At 37.2% G+C, this 14,047-nt stretch overlaps 1 protein-coding gene across 1 annotated transcript; it reads left to right on the forward strand.

Annotated features, from left to right (window-relative positions):
* On the forward strand, positions 1,172–9,107 carry LOC109235296 (heat shock protein 90-5, chloroplastic-like). Its single transcript, XM_019401356.1, has 19 exons — positions 1,172–1,632; positions 2,191–2,264; positions 2,650–2,775; positions 2,845–2,938; positions 3,054–3,137; positions 3,226–3,369; positions 3,716–3,832; positions 4,349–4,393; positions 4,504–4,584; positions 4,705–4,809; positions 4,898–5,038; positions 5,995–6,087; positions 6,262–6,339; positions 6,445–6,699; positions 7,044–7,146; positions 7,358–7,532; positions 7,645–7,750; positions 8,411–8,500; positions 8,616–9,107. Exons 1-19 carry the CDS (start codon positions 1,354–1,356, stop codon positions 8,820–8,822), a joined length of 2,397 nt encoding a protein of 798 aa, XP_019256901.1. The 5' UTR covers positions 1,172–1,353; the 3' UTR covers positions 8,823–9,107.

Raw genomic sequence — 14,047 nt, forward strand, 5'->3', positions numbered from 1 at the left:
GGGGGGGGGTTAGCAGTGGTAAGGAAGAGATAATTTTCCTTTAATTTTTACTATTTTTCTTTTTCATTTTTCTTATTTTTTTCTTCTTAATTCAATCATTTCTTAGGCTAAATTTTTATGTTCACGCTCCTTATATGTGTGAATTACACGCTTGTTGTCCAACTTAGCCATAATGTTGCCACATATGTTCGGTCAACGGTTAGAGGGGTTTAAAATATAGGTTTTGATTAAGCAGAAGAGTCTGGATGAAAACAAGTTAAGCAGGAGGATCGAGATGTCAAATCGAAACAAGTTTAGGGTCTACTAAGCTATTCGGCCGTATATGAAAAGCAACAGAGAGAGACTTGATACATGTCATGCAATTCAAAAAGAATTCATTTGACAAATTCGGTTCGAGAGCATTTTTGGGAAGCAAGAGATGGTAAATAATCCTTGGAGTTATCACATATTTAATCACAAATAATGTTTAATGAGCAAAGCTAGCAGATGGAACTTGCTCTCTTCATCTGCTTTACAGAACTAAGCATTCCAAGCACGATGAAATCGGTAACGCAAGATTTTGTGCAAGTGATGTTAACTGCCTCGTGCACATTGTCACCACTTGATTTGTACGTCGGTTTGAATGTGAGTTTATAGAGGTTTTAAGGCTTTACTTCTCGTCCAGAAAGGAATTGAAAGTGATTTGTCATTAAAACAAGGAAACAAACAGGAATTAAACTACTTCGTGTACAAACAGATTCTAGATTCTTCGCCTAAGGTTGCAAGCAATTAAACAACCAAGAACCATGGAATGGATCCTCACGTTTCACATTACTGTCATCTAAATCATTTAAATACATATTGGTCCCTTATTTTTGTCAAAAAAGCTCATTTTAGACCCCATAACTTTTTCTTAAAAAAACTAGTGAATAAACTGTTTATATCATTACAATGCTAATATCCAATAGATATTTCATGAAACTCAATAGTCATAATTAGGTCACATAAATGTTACTAATATAGTAATATGCAATGTCTAACTCCTAACAGGAGCATTGTTGAATTATACAAAAAATAGTATTTTTTCGATACAAATAATTATATTAACATATCAGGATATTGTAATTGCTGACATGGCAGCATCCTCTCCTTATAATTCCCCACACACAAACTTCCAAACTAAACCCCCCAATTATATTTCCAGTTCTAGAACATTCCTCCCTTTTCCCCTTAAACCCCCTTCTTCACACTTCCAGGGTTTTTAGACAAACCCTCAAGAATTCTTGCCCCGTCTTCACACCCTTTATCCATACACACACAAACACAAAAAACACACACTGAAAAACTCAATAGAAACACCAAATACTTTAGCTTATGGCCCCTGTAGTTAGCAGGAGTTTGACCTCTGCTCCTATGGCTTCAGTGCCTTACTCCCCTTCTATTGTATTGGGTAGTGGTAGTACAAATAGGGTCTGTCTTAAAAATGCTTTCTTGCCTAAAAATAACTTAAAGAATGGATTTTTACAATCTGGGTTGAAGTGGAAATTACAAGAAAAGAGGGACAGTAGAGTAGTTGTTAGGTGTGAGGCTTCTGCTGTAGCTGAAAAGGAAGCTTCTGAGAGTCCTGGGGAGACTCATGAGTATCAGGCTGAGGTGGGTTTTTTATTATCTTGAGTAAAGTTTAAGTTTTTAGTTTGTATTTTTCAGTTTTTAGTTGTATTGGGTGGATTTGGATTATACATGAATTTTGGCTAGTTATAATGTTATGAATCTTGTATTCGCATAATATTGGCACGAGATAAGTTTAAATGGAGTAACGTGGTCCGTGATGATTTAGCCAACCCCAATTTGTTCGGGATTGTCTGGGACTGAGGCGTAGTAGTAGTTGTTGTTTTATGATAACATGAATTTTCCAAACATTGAATGGATACAATGCATTCATATTGTCATTTCCGGCTAGTTTGTTATTGTGGTATAGTTGAATGAAGAGGAATTGGCAGTTAGAATTTTGATGTTCCTTTTTATCTATAAGGAAATCATTCTATGAAATACTCATTGTTGTGGTTTCTGACATAATAAAGATTTAATCTTTAGTCAGTTTTAGAAGTTCTTGAATTCTTAGTATAGTTTAGCTTATAGTCTTTTGTCCTTGTAATTATTTCTCTAAGTCTCTCATTCAGATGTTAAAACTTAAAATACTGTTTTTTTCAGGTCAGTCGCCTATTAGACTTGATTGTTCACAGTCTTTACAGTCACAAGGAGGTTTTCTTGCGAGAGCTTGTGAGGTGAGGACATTTCTCTCCTTCTTTTCTTTTCCCAAGTGGCGAAACGTCTGAATACTATTTCATTGTTTTCTTGATAACATCAACAATTGTTGATCGTGTAGCGTTATGTATTAAAAGTTACTGCTTGTAGTCGGCATAGACATCATGATGCATGTTTGTGTCAAAAACCATCTATTTGTCATAGATTAAGTGTCTCATTTTCTTACTTGCCGTTGGTATCTGACTCTCGCCATTACCAAAAGATTGTTTTTTTTGTTATTCAAAGGGTTCTCTTTCTTTTTTCCAATGTCCTAGTAAGTCTTTAGGATGCTTTGTAATTGTTTTTTAAATTTTCCTCTTGTCCTTATATGTGCTATTGCTGACTTTGGCTTCTTCTTTTGGACAGTAATGCTAGTGATGCTCTTGATAAGTTGAGGTTTCTGAGTTTGACGGAGCCTTCTTTACTTGGGGATTCTGGTGAGCTAGAGATTCGCATCAAGCCTGATCCAGACAATGGGACTATTACCATAACGTACGTGGCTTATTATTTAGCTGCATTAATGTTTTCCTTTTAAAAGGAACTAATTAATTGATATTGCAGGGATACTGGTATTGGAATGACTAAGGAGGAGCTCATAGACTGTCTCGGGACTATTGCCCAAAGTGGTACCTCAAAGTTCTTGAAGGCACTTAAGGTACTAGGGCGTATCTTCATGTTGTGGAGTAACTTCACAATGTCTCTGACGTTGGTTGTGAATCTGTGATTTAAAGTTATTGTCTCTAAGAATTATGCTGCTCTCCTTTCCGTAGGAAAACAAAGATCTTGGAGCTGACAATGGATTGATTGGTCAATTTGGTGTTGGTTTCTATTCTGCATTTCTGGTTGCTCAAAAGGTAGCTGTTCATTCTATATGGTTTTATCAAAAAATAGCCTCTGCATTTCCACTGATTTTGTTATCTTTTGATCTTTTCGTACAATCAGGTCGTAGTATCCACAAAGAGCCCAAGGTCAGATAAACAGTATGTTTGGGAGTCGGTGGCTGACAGTAGCTCATATGTCATCAGAGAGGAGACTAATCCTGAAAACCTTCTATCTCGAGGAACACAAATTACACTTTATTTGAGGGTACTGCAATACTTCTGTGCCCTTTCTCTTGATGTCTTTGCTCCTAAATCCCCTGGGTTTGGCATGTGCGAGCGTCAATCTTTTATTTAGATTCATCTCCTAATTTATCGAACTATGCACTATTATAACGAAGTGTAAAGATAAATTCCTAATATTCATCACCGACCATGTCATCTGATTTCTTCTTTGTATGACAATGGGTTGAGAATTATAAGACATTTAACTTTGAGAATCATAGCCTTGTTATTTGTTTTCTTCGTTCTGTTAAGATGGATCAGTAGAGAGCATTGTCAATGTTTTTGTTCCCTACATTAGATGCAATCTGATAGGCTATCATCTTTTGTAGGACGACGACAAATACGAGTACTCGGAGCCCAAGAAGATCCAGGATTTGGTGAAGAATTACTCACAGTTTATTTCTTTCCCGATTTACACATGGCAGGAGAAATCAAGAACAATTGAGGTAAGTTTCTTGTATGTTCTATAGCTGTTTTAACCTTATCTCATCTATTTTCTTTGGTGTTTGAGGAGAAATTGTTCGTGGTTTCAGCTAATGGTTAATTGTTCTATACCTGTTCATGAATATATTTTCCAGAGCTTTTCCATCTACTACTATTCTTATTAGCAAAGCTACCTCAGCACTTAGTTTGATGATGTGAAGGGGGATCAAATAAATTTCTAAATTTGAGACCTTTAAAAGTTTTCACGTTCGAAAAAGCATTGCCAGGGGCATCTATAGGGGGCCAGTTGGTGCTTAGAAAACTGATACACTTGCATCTTTTATACAATATACTTCTTATAAAAAGAGTTAGAGGTTGTTGTACTGCTTGTGTTATGATTAAGATTAGTATGTCTAATTTGCATTTTCATGTCATAACTTCGTTGATATAATTATTATTGTTAGAGGACAAGAGGGTTTCAACTCGTTTCCCAATGCTAGTTGCCTCTGGTCCTAATATTCAATGGTAAATTTTGACAGGTAGAGGAAGAGGAAGAACCAAAGGAAGGAGAAGAAAAAACAGAGGTGATGGTTTCAGACTTATTTGCTTACAGTGTTTATCTTCAGTGTGTGTCTATACCTCTCAGTTTATTGATGGCAATGGGTTCTTGTTTCCTTTTTCTTTATAATGACAGGAAGAAAAGAAGAAGACAAAGAAGACCAAAACTGAGAAGTACTGGGATTGGGAGTTGACAAATGAGACAAAACCTATATGGGTAAGTTATTGGCTATGAGAGTCTATGTGTGTTCTTGATGTTGTATTCCTATTTTTATGCGTGATATATGTTTTAATGGTTATTCTAATTAGGAATTTTTTTTCCTCATAATAATTGTAGATGCGTAATCCAAAAGAAGTCGAGAAAGAACAGTACCAGGAATTCTACAAGAAAACTTTTAATGAGTTCTTGGATCCACTTACCTACACTCACTTCACTACAGAGGTATTCACTTCTCATATTGGACTGATGACTTGTCATTTTGTCGGGTTTTAAAACTGGTATATTAATTTTGATATTACAATTTGTGCAGGGTGAGGTGGAGTTTAGAAGTGTCCTGTATATACCTGGAATGGCTCCTCTTAACAATGAAGAAGTCATAAATCCCAAGACTAAGAACATACGCTTGCATGTGAAGCGTGTTTTTATTTCTGATGATTTTGATGGAGAGTTGGTGAGTTTTACGTTTAGCTCTATTTGCAACTTGTAAAAGGGATGTCAATAGAATTGATATCTATTTCCTGTGTTATTGTGTAGTTTCTCATACACGGTAGTTGTGTTTCTTTATATGAACTAAATCTTTTATCGGCTTTGCTCTGGATGGTCAATTGTACTGGTGTGGGAACACTTAGAATAAGCTTCTGATGTCACTTTAATTTGTGTGTTATTCATTTGTATGCTTCTCCAAGCCGTATCAAGAACTTAAATTTGATTATAATGACTGGTAGAACGTCAAACTAATGGATACAAGTCACATAATCAACAATAAGCAGTTTTTTTTTTTTCATTTTTTCCTGATTTGATGATTAGTTGGTTTTCTAGTTTTGTTATCTTTCCTGTTTTCTATTAGACATTGTTGCTTTATCAAATGAGTTACTAGTTTTTTTACTTGTGGATCCAAATGAGTACTAATTTTTTGGCACATACAAGGGCAACCGATTCTCAGATCCTGTTTGTTTTGTACTTCTGCTCCAACAGCCTGAGAAAATGTTGCTTCGTGTGAAGGAGGTTGTCACATGAACAACTTTTGTACGGTGTTTGGACTGCTGTGTTTTGTTTTCTAAGTTCTGCTATGCTGTCCTATGCCCTGCCAAAGTATAGTTCTCCAGTAGTGGTCGTACCGAGGCCCATTTTTAAGGCGGTCGTCGGGGGACGAACGGTCGACTTAACAAATTCATAGTCTCTCATTCTTTGAGCTGCCTATTTGACATTAATATGCACACGAAGAGAAGTGAGGTTTTCGAATCACGTTCAACAAGTGTACTGCAGAGTAAAAGAATGATTGTGTGTTAAATGATAGAAGAAGAAATTGTGCTGTTCTAAATTGAATTTTGAGTGCCTTTGGTTGCCAATTAGGGGGCAATGTAGTGGCTTTTATCAGTTGATACTAATTTCTGTGCATTTTTCCAGTTTCCGAGGTACCTGAGCTTTGTTAAAGGAGTGGTGGACTCAGATGACCTTCCTCTTAACGTTTCACGAGAAATTTTGCAAGAGAGCCGAATCGTAAGGACAAACTTTCGTGTTTGAATGAATTCCATTTTAGACATTTTCTATGTCAACTGTATTGTTGTTGAGCAATCTGCACTACGGCCAATTACTCAAGCTATCCGTTGCAGTTTGATTGAAAAGGAAGATCCTGTTCTTGGATTGTAACACATTTATATTATTTCATCCCAGGTTCGGATTATGAGAAAGAGACTAGTGAGAAAAGCATTTGACATGATTCAGGATCTCTCTGAAAGTGAGAACAAGGAGGTAAACTATCAGCAAAGCTTTCTTTACCTTGGTAGTTTCCTTTGGTTCCTTGTCAAAAAAATAATTTTCTTTGAATTCTGTAACAGTGCTGCTATTTTTTTACAGGATTACAAAAAATTCTGGGAGAACTTTGGTAAATTTATAAAGTTGGGATGTATTGAAGACACTGGTAATCACAAGCGAATAACTCCATTACTGAGATTTTTTTCTTCCAAAAGCGAAGAAGAGTTGATAAGCTTAGATGACTATATTGAGAACATGGGCGAAAACCAGAAGGCCATTTACTATTTGGCTACTGATAGCTTACAGAGTGCTAGAACTGCTCCTTTCTTGGAGAAGTTGGTTCAGAAAGGTATTGAGGTATGTGCTTCATCCCCGAAAAATGTAACAAAAATGGAATTGTATATGTGTATATCACAAAAATTTGTACGAGTCCTGCTTTTGAACTTGTCAATCTATTTCTAGATAGAGCAAAAAAGAACCTGTGGCCAGTACATTCTCCCCATATGGTACTAAGCAACACATAATTTCAACTCTCATCTTAATCTGCATAACATGTCGTAGTAGGATGTCCAATGGGAGACAAAAACATGCATTTAAAGGGGAAGCTGTGTCCGAGAATGAGCTTATCTGGCTTAAGTTCTCACTAGAATACCCTCTGTTTGTACACTGTTCTGACATTTGCTTGTGTTGCTGTGATATAGGTGTTGTACCTTGTTGAACCAATAGATGAGGTGGCTATCCAGAATCTACAAACATACAAGGAAAAGAAGTTTGTTGACATAAGCAAAGAGGACCTAGAGCTTGGTAAGCTCAATTTTTCTCGCATTGGCTGGGATTCAATATTGAAATTCTTTCTTTTCTATATTTTCTGCCTTTTCTTTTAATGTGTTTTCCCCACTTTGTAAACACAAAAACAAACAACAGAATGAGTATTGGAGAAATAGAAATGGAATTGTCGTTGAAATTTGACCTCTTTCAGAGTGTGACATAGTTTAATCTCCGGAATTGGTTTCAGATGATGACGATGAGGTGAAAGAAAGGGAAGCCAAGCAAGAGTACAATCTTCTATGTGATTGGATAAAGCAACAGTTGGGTGATAAGGTGGCGAAGGTACAAGTTTCGAAGCGTTTAAGCTCATCACCATGTGTGCTTGTATCTGGAAAGTTCGGTTGGTCTGCCAACATGGAAAGGTCTGTGGGTTATGATTTCTATCTTCTTTTTCTATTCTTTATCAGTATATTTTATTTCGGAAATTGCAATACTATGTGCTAAAGATCTTTGTTTCCTTTGTGTATGAAATAGGTTGATGAGAGCGCAAACCTTGGGAGACACTTCAACCCTGGAGTTTATGAGAGGGAGAAGAATATTGGAGGTTAATCCTGATCATCCAATCGTCAAAGACCTAAATGTAAGTTTTCCCTGCTGGATTTGCATGGGCTAGTTCCTTGGTTTCGACTCTAAGAACAAGTGTTGTGAAATAAAAAAAGGTATCTGAAGTTGTAAGAAGTTATTAACGATAAAATATATTGAGCTTATCATTTAGTAATATTTTCTATTACAAATTAAAAAACAAAATAGAAACAGAAAGTTTATATGGAAACAATTTTACATACACAAATTTGGTAACATGTTGGAATCTTATTCTGATCATCTGTACTATGATGATCACTTTGATGCCAGGGAAGATAGTTCTAAGATCTGTGTCGTGAAGTTACACTCATGGCATAGTTCTAAGATCTGTGTCGTGAAGTTACACTCATCTAATGCTATAAATTCATTGAAGAATATCAATCGTTTAGTTCATAAAAGTTTTGTTTTTTAGTAATATATGAAGTAGAATGATGAAATGTACTATGTTGAAGTGTACTTTGATTGTTGTGCATTGCTGCTATGCTATCGCTTGGCATTATCTCCAAAGACCATATAGTGGGCTTAGGGAGGGCTAGTAGTAAATCTTAGTGATTTCACAAGAACTGTTTTCCCCCATAGTTAAAAGAAAACTACAGTAGAGTTCGACTAAGAATCCCACGTATTTATCAACTGATTATTTTTGTGGAACTTCTTGCAGGCTGCATGCAAGAATGCACCCGACAGTTCTGATGCCAAGCGGGCCGTAGAACTATTGTATGACACAGCATTGATCTCCAGTGGATTTACTGTAAGTACTGTCGAACAGAACATAGTTTTTTCCTTCTCTCGATTTAATAGAACAAGTATTAAATAAGTTGTTTCTACTCGATACATGAATTTTTAACATTGGAAATTGGAAACAGCCTGATAGTCCAGCTGAGTTGGGTAACAAGATCTATGAGATGATGGCAATGGCACTTGGAGGAAGATGGGGCAGATCCGAGGAAAACGAGACAGAGTCGTCAGCGGAAACTTCAACGGAATCAGATGCAAGTGCTGCTGAAGTCTCAGAGGTACAAGTTGTCGAGCCATCAGAAGTAAGGACCGAGAGCAACGATTATTGGGAATGATGTTAAAGTGTTTGTCATTCTTGTTTAGGCATTCTTTCTGGCATGTTATCAGGAACTGCCAGAAGAGTAGAGCATTTTTTGTTTTTTGGAGGGGTACAAGAATGTTATTTGTGGGGGTGGGGGTGGGGGTATTGAAGAAATTTTGGAATGAATAATTAGTTATAGAATTAGTAAGATTTGGTTGGTTTTCCCCCATTACCATTTACTATGTTTTCCCATGTAAACACAAACTACTATACGAGCACAAAGGTGGCAATCTAAAATGCAGCATTATTATTATTATTATTATTATTATTATTATTATTATTATTATTATTATTATTATTATTATTATTCTTTCTTAATACTCTTTTTTCATCTTCCATAGTCGAGATTTCTCGGTTCAAAACTTGATGGATAATAAGTTGGCTCTGTTTGACCAAAAGGTGTTAAGCCCTTTTTGTTAAACCAATTAAATAAGAAGATATGGGGTAAATTGCTATAGATAATTTATTCTAGATCTGAGATAGAAGGCAATGATATATATATAAGGGCTTGTGGGTGGCGGGGAGTGTTCCTGAAGCTACTTTCAAAGAAGCTCGTGTTAAAGCACGTGAGGCCCGGCTTGCTTGCGGCTATGACCCCGAGATACCGGAGGTCGGTGGAGACGATGAGGCCGAGGACGGGCGTACCTTTGATGATGAACATTCTGATGGAGAGGGTGACAGTGGAGGTGAAGCCGCTGAACCAAGCAGGGAGAGGGATGACGGCGTGGATGGGGATAATGCAGCATGAAGCTTTTGCACTTAATTTTTCCTCTTGTATTTAGTTTTTTTGTACTTAGTTAGTTGGGTGGGGGACCCCTATTGGCCCTTTGTAAGACGCTAATATTCCTTTGAACGGAACAACTGATTTGTCTTGGTTGTACGTCTTTGGCTTTTCCTTCTCTTTTCTTTGCGAATTACTAGGATCTTCTTGCATTAAGTCCCTGACTTTCGGTAGTTAATTCGAACAAGGTCGAATTTAGACTCATTAATTCGAGCGAGGTCGAATTTAGATTTGTTGATTCGAGCGAGGTCGAATTTAGACTTGTTAATTCGAGCGAGGTCGAATGTAGACTTGTTGTAAATTCGAGCGAGGTCGAATGTAGACTTGTTGTAAATTCGAGCGAAGTCGAATTTGTCTTGTTATTTCGAGCGAAGTCGAATTTAGATTTGTTAATTCGAGCGAGGTCGAATTTGTCTTGCTGTAAATTCGAGCGAAATCGAATTTAGATTTGTTCGAGCGAGGTCGAATTTGTCTTGCTATAAATTCGAGTGAAGTCGAATTTAGACTTGTGTTAGCGTGATGTGTAAACTTGGTGGAGTTGCATAAGAATTCCGAATGTTGCTTCGCTTACTCATTTATTGGATAATACTACATGTTGCTGTACGGTCTGTGCATACAATCGAGGAGTCCAGTCTATCTAGTTCCTTCATCGCGGGCCTGGAAAGGTAGTTGATAGGTCGGGCGATAAATGTCTCGCTCAGGCTTCGCGGCGTCTCAATGTATGTACGAGATTGAATTTTGGCTAGTTGTGTCGTCGCATAGTGACTTCCTGTTCCTGTCCCACTCTGAAAAGCAATAGCAAGTTAAAGCCAAACGAAATCATTTGTTACCTCGACTGATTGGTTGACGGGTAGAAGGGAGCGACCATGTTCCCTTCTTTGGCTATGTTTCGTAGCTGCTATCACTAGTAGAGCTAATATTCACCGAACTCGGATGACATCTTGTGGGTCTTTGGCTTGGTGTTTTTGCCGTCTCCGCTACTTGGGTCTGGAAAGTCCCTTCGATCTGATTGGCAATGAACTGAGAGTGCTAGCTTCAGATCCGATCTCAGCCTCGTGCTTAGCTTCGGCGTTAGTCGAATCTGGGCACCTCGCGGGCTGATAACTTAATTCGCCCGTTGGGGTATTCGAGTTCAAGTCCCAATCCGATCCAGTCCCGAGTGCATGAAGGTACGGAAACATAAGCCACACCACAAGCACACAGGTGAAAGGATGAAGTTACAACGAACAGGAAGTAGAACTAGAACCGAGTTTAGATCTAGAGGAAACTAAATCTTTGGCTAGGAAATTCCCATAGACGGCGCCAAATTGTTTGACCAAAAGGTTTTAAGCCCTTTTTGTTAAACCAATTAAATAAGAAGATATGGGGTAAATCCTAGCCATAGATAATTTATTCTAGATCTGAGATAGAAGACAAGGATAAACAAGCATAGTTAAACGTAAAATTTGATTATAGTTGCAATTGGATTCCATAATGTAGGAAAAGGAAGATGGCTTCAATAATATCAAATGATAACGACGAATATATAAAGGAAAGAATCACCATTCTTGAACTAGACAGACCTAAAGGATTGCGTATAGGTGTTCGTAACACATAGCGGAAGACAATAACAATCCTAGGAAGATCTTTTCGTATTTGAAATTTATTTACATGTCAAAGATCGGATCTAAGACGTACCTGGTAAAGAGAGTCTCGTTTCAAATTTTCTTCGATAGTGCGAAGACTCTATGCGTATCCACACCGAGACTGATCCTTGCTATCAACTCTTTGATCAATGAAACCCGCGAACAAATTTAATGTAAAACTTGCGCTGAAGTTTTCTCAAAACTCCAGCAAATAATGCGACAAGAAAATTGATTTTCTTGTCAGGAATATATCTCTTATTTTGTGGCCTTTTCTTTCGTTTTTCTCACACACTCCTACGTGAAGCTATCATGTATATATACTNCAAAAAAGTTTGTGACGCTGAACTGAACTCCCGATAGATAAGAGAAAATCGGAAATACCCCTTATCTCATACTACTCTCTCGATACAGAATCTAATAAGGTAGGAATAGGTTAATTTAGGCAGTGACTTCACGTGTAAGTCCCAATGCCATATGGAGTACAATACTTCCATAGAAAGAGAATTATGAATCCCATTCCAAATGGGATTGTGGTGGCAAACATGGACTTTTCAGTTGATCCAATTCAAAGTTGGATTCAACTTATAACTCTTTTATTAATATTTCATATTATTTATGAGTACCAACTAGTATATATATCACATATATATTTCATTCAAGAGATATAGTTTAATTTTCTATTCCGAATAGAAAACTTCAATTTGTTCACAATATTAATTATATCCTTTGTGCTAGCAACGAATATAATAATATTTCATTTGGACTAAAACTTTATTTATTTATTTGACTAATTAAATTTTAGTTATCAAATGATAAAATAATTAAAGATCAGAACACTCGTTAGTGTGCGACCCCATAGGTTCAATACTAAGCCGGTAGTAAATTGATCATATCAATATACTAATCAAGGATGACGTCTAGCAACACTCCTTAACGACCGGATAGCATGAAGTATACAATTTACTCTCAAGAACCAGTAGAAGAATAATGTAGTAATTCCTTCTGTCCTTATAGCTCTGGATCACCCTAGGATATGGTTCAACTGTCAAATCCTAATAGGCGACCAACTATGTGTCCATGTCAAATATAATCGACCATTGAATGACCTAAGAAACTCTTTTCTTCTTTTCATTCAATTGCCCTGGCCAAGGTCTTAATTTGGTCGTTTATAATTCATGACAACATGGAGCTTAAACTCATTACCAAGAGTTGACAGATTCCATCTTGATCAATCACTAATTCTACAAGTATTCAATCGTACCCAATATCCTTTCAACTATCGCCCTAGGGCCATAGGTGTCTAGTATTAAAGCACAACAAATAACTTGTCAATTACTATGACGATCTCAGGTCAAAGGAAANNGGGCTCGGTTATTCTATGCGGGCATGGTTTGTTCGACCGTTTGGCCCGGTACATTGTTTTTCCTATCGAGACCCTGTTCAGCAGGTCTTGGCTTCTCTGAGGAGGTGATCTTCCGGGGGGATGCCCCCAGTATTCGAGGTTGATTGCAAGAGAAGCCTTGAATACTTGTTGAGTTTTCCTTAGGCCGCATATAGATGTTGCCTCATTAAAAACCTTGCCGGTAAAAACCCGTTTCGGGATAAAAACCCGGTCGAAGGAAAAGAGTGCAACGCATGCTTTGAAACCTTAAGGTCTTCGAGCCGGATGGTGTTTCGGAATCTTCCATCGGATACCTTAGCAGTAGTATCATTTCAGCATTGATATGTTCCAATTGCTTGGAAGCTGTTCGCCTTCCATGGTACCGAGCTTGTAGGATCCTTTGCTGATTACTCTGAGGACGGGTATTCAATCGTACCCAATATCCTTTCAACTATCGCCCTAGGGCCATAGGTGTCTAGTATTAAAGCACAACAAATAACTTGTCAATTACTATGACGATCTCAGGTCAAAGGAAATTATTACATCACATTCTTCAAGAGAATATCCTATTGACAGTTTATGGTAATTCTAACCATTAGGAATTATCCAATGAGTCGGTTCAATGACCATATCTCTATATGCATCATCTATCTATGTAATTTAGTTGATGAGATCAACTAATCTTTATCCCATAAAGACGATCACATAAATATTGATCTAACCGGATTACTAATGTCCAAATTAATAATCCTACGATCAAGAACAAATTTAGATTAAATTGTAAGAGACTTTGCTCTCATTATCATGATCTCTATCACGATGACAAATCTCAAAATTTAATCAAGGACCTTATCAAATTAATCAAGCAATTAATAACAATGATGAAAGAATATCAAATGCCATATATATTTTATATCAAATGATGTTCACAAAAATATGTTCAAATCATCAAATATGATATTGGATCTAGGGCATATCTACTATATCCCTAACAAGACCTCCATACATTTGATAAAGTTAAATTACGGATAAATGCCAAGATCCTAAGATTTATCCCCTTTTTGCGAAGACCCTGGGAGGATGGAACATCTTCTCCTTCAGAGGGATGAATGTCTCTGCCCATCAACCCCCTTCTTTTGTTATTCTCTCTTATGATATTTATACCAAACACTTTCTTTACCTAGCGGTCCTTGGCCGGAGTACCTAAGTTCTTGGAATATCCTATAGAATATTCCTCTAAAATGTCTAAGTGTTGAGCTATCCGTTCGGGCCGAACTGAGTGCTCGACCTCGACTGAAGCTGAATCATTTGCCGATGTACTACTTCCTGCACGCGACTTCGACTTGGTTGACTCCTGGTCGTTCTTCCTTAAGTGGAGTTCTTTTGATCAGATTTTAACCTATACACTATAC

This window comes from Nicotiana attenuata, chromosome 12, assembly GCF_001879085.1.
Source record: "Nicotiana attenuata strain UT chromosome 12, NIATTr2, whole genome shotgun sequence".
Lineage (NCBI taxonomy): Eukaryota > Viridiplantae > Streptophyta > Magnoliopsida > Solanales > Solanaceae > Nicotiana > Nicotiana attenuata.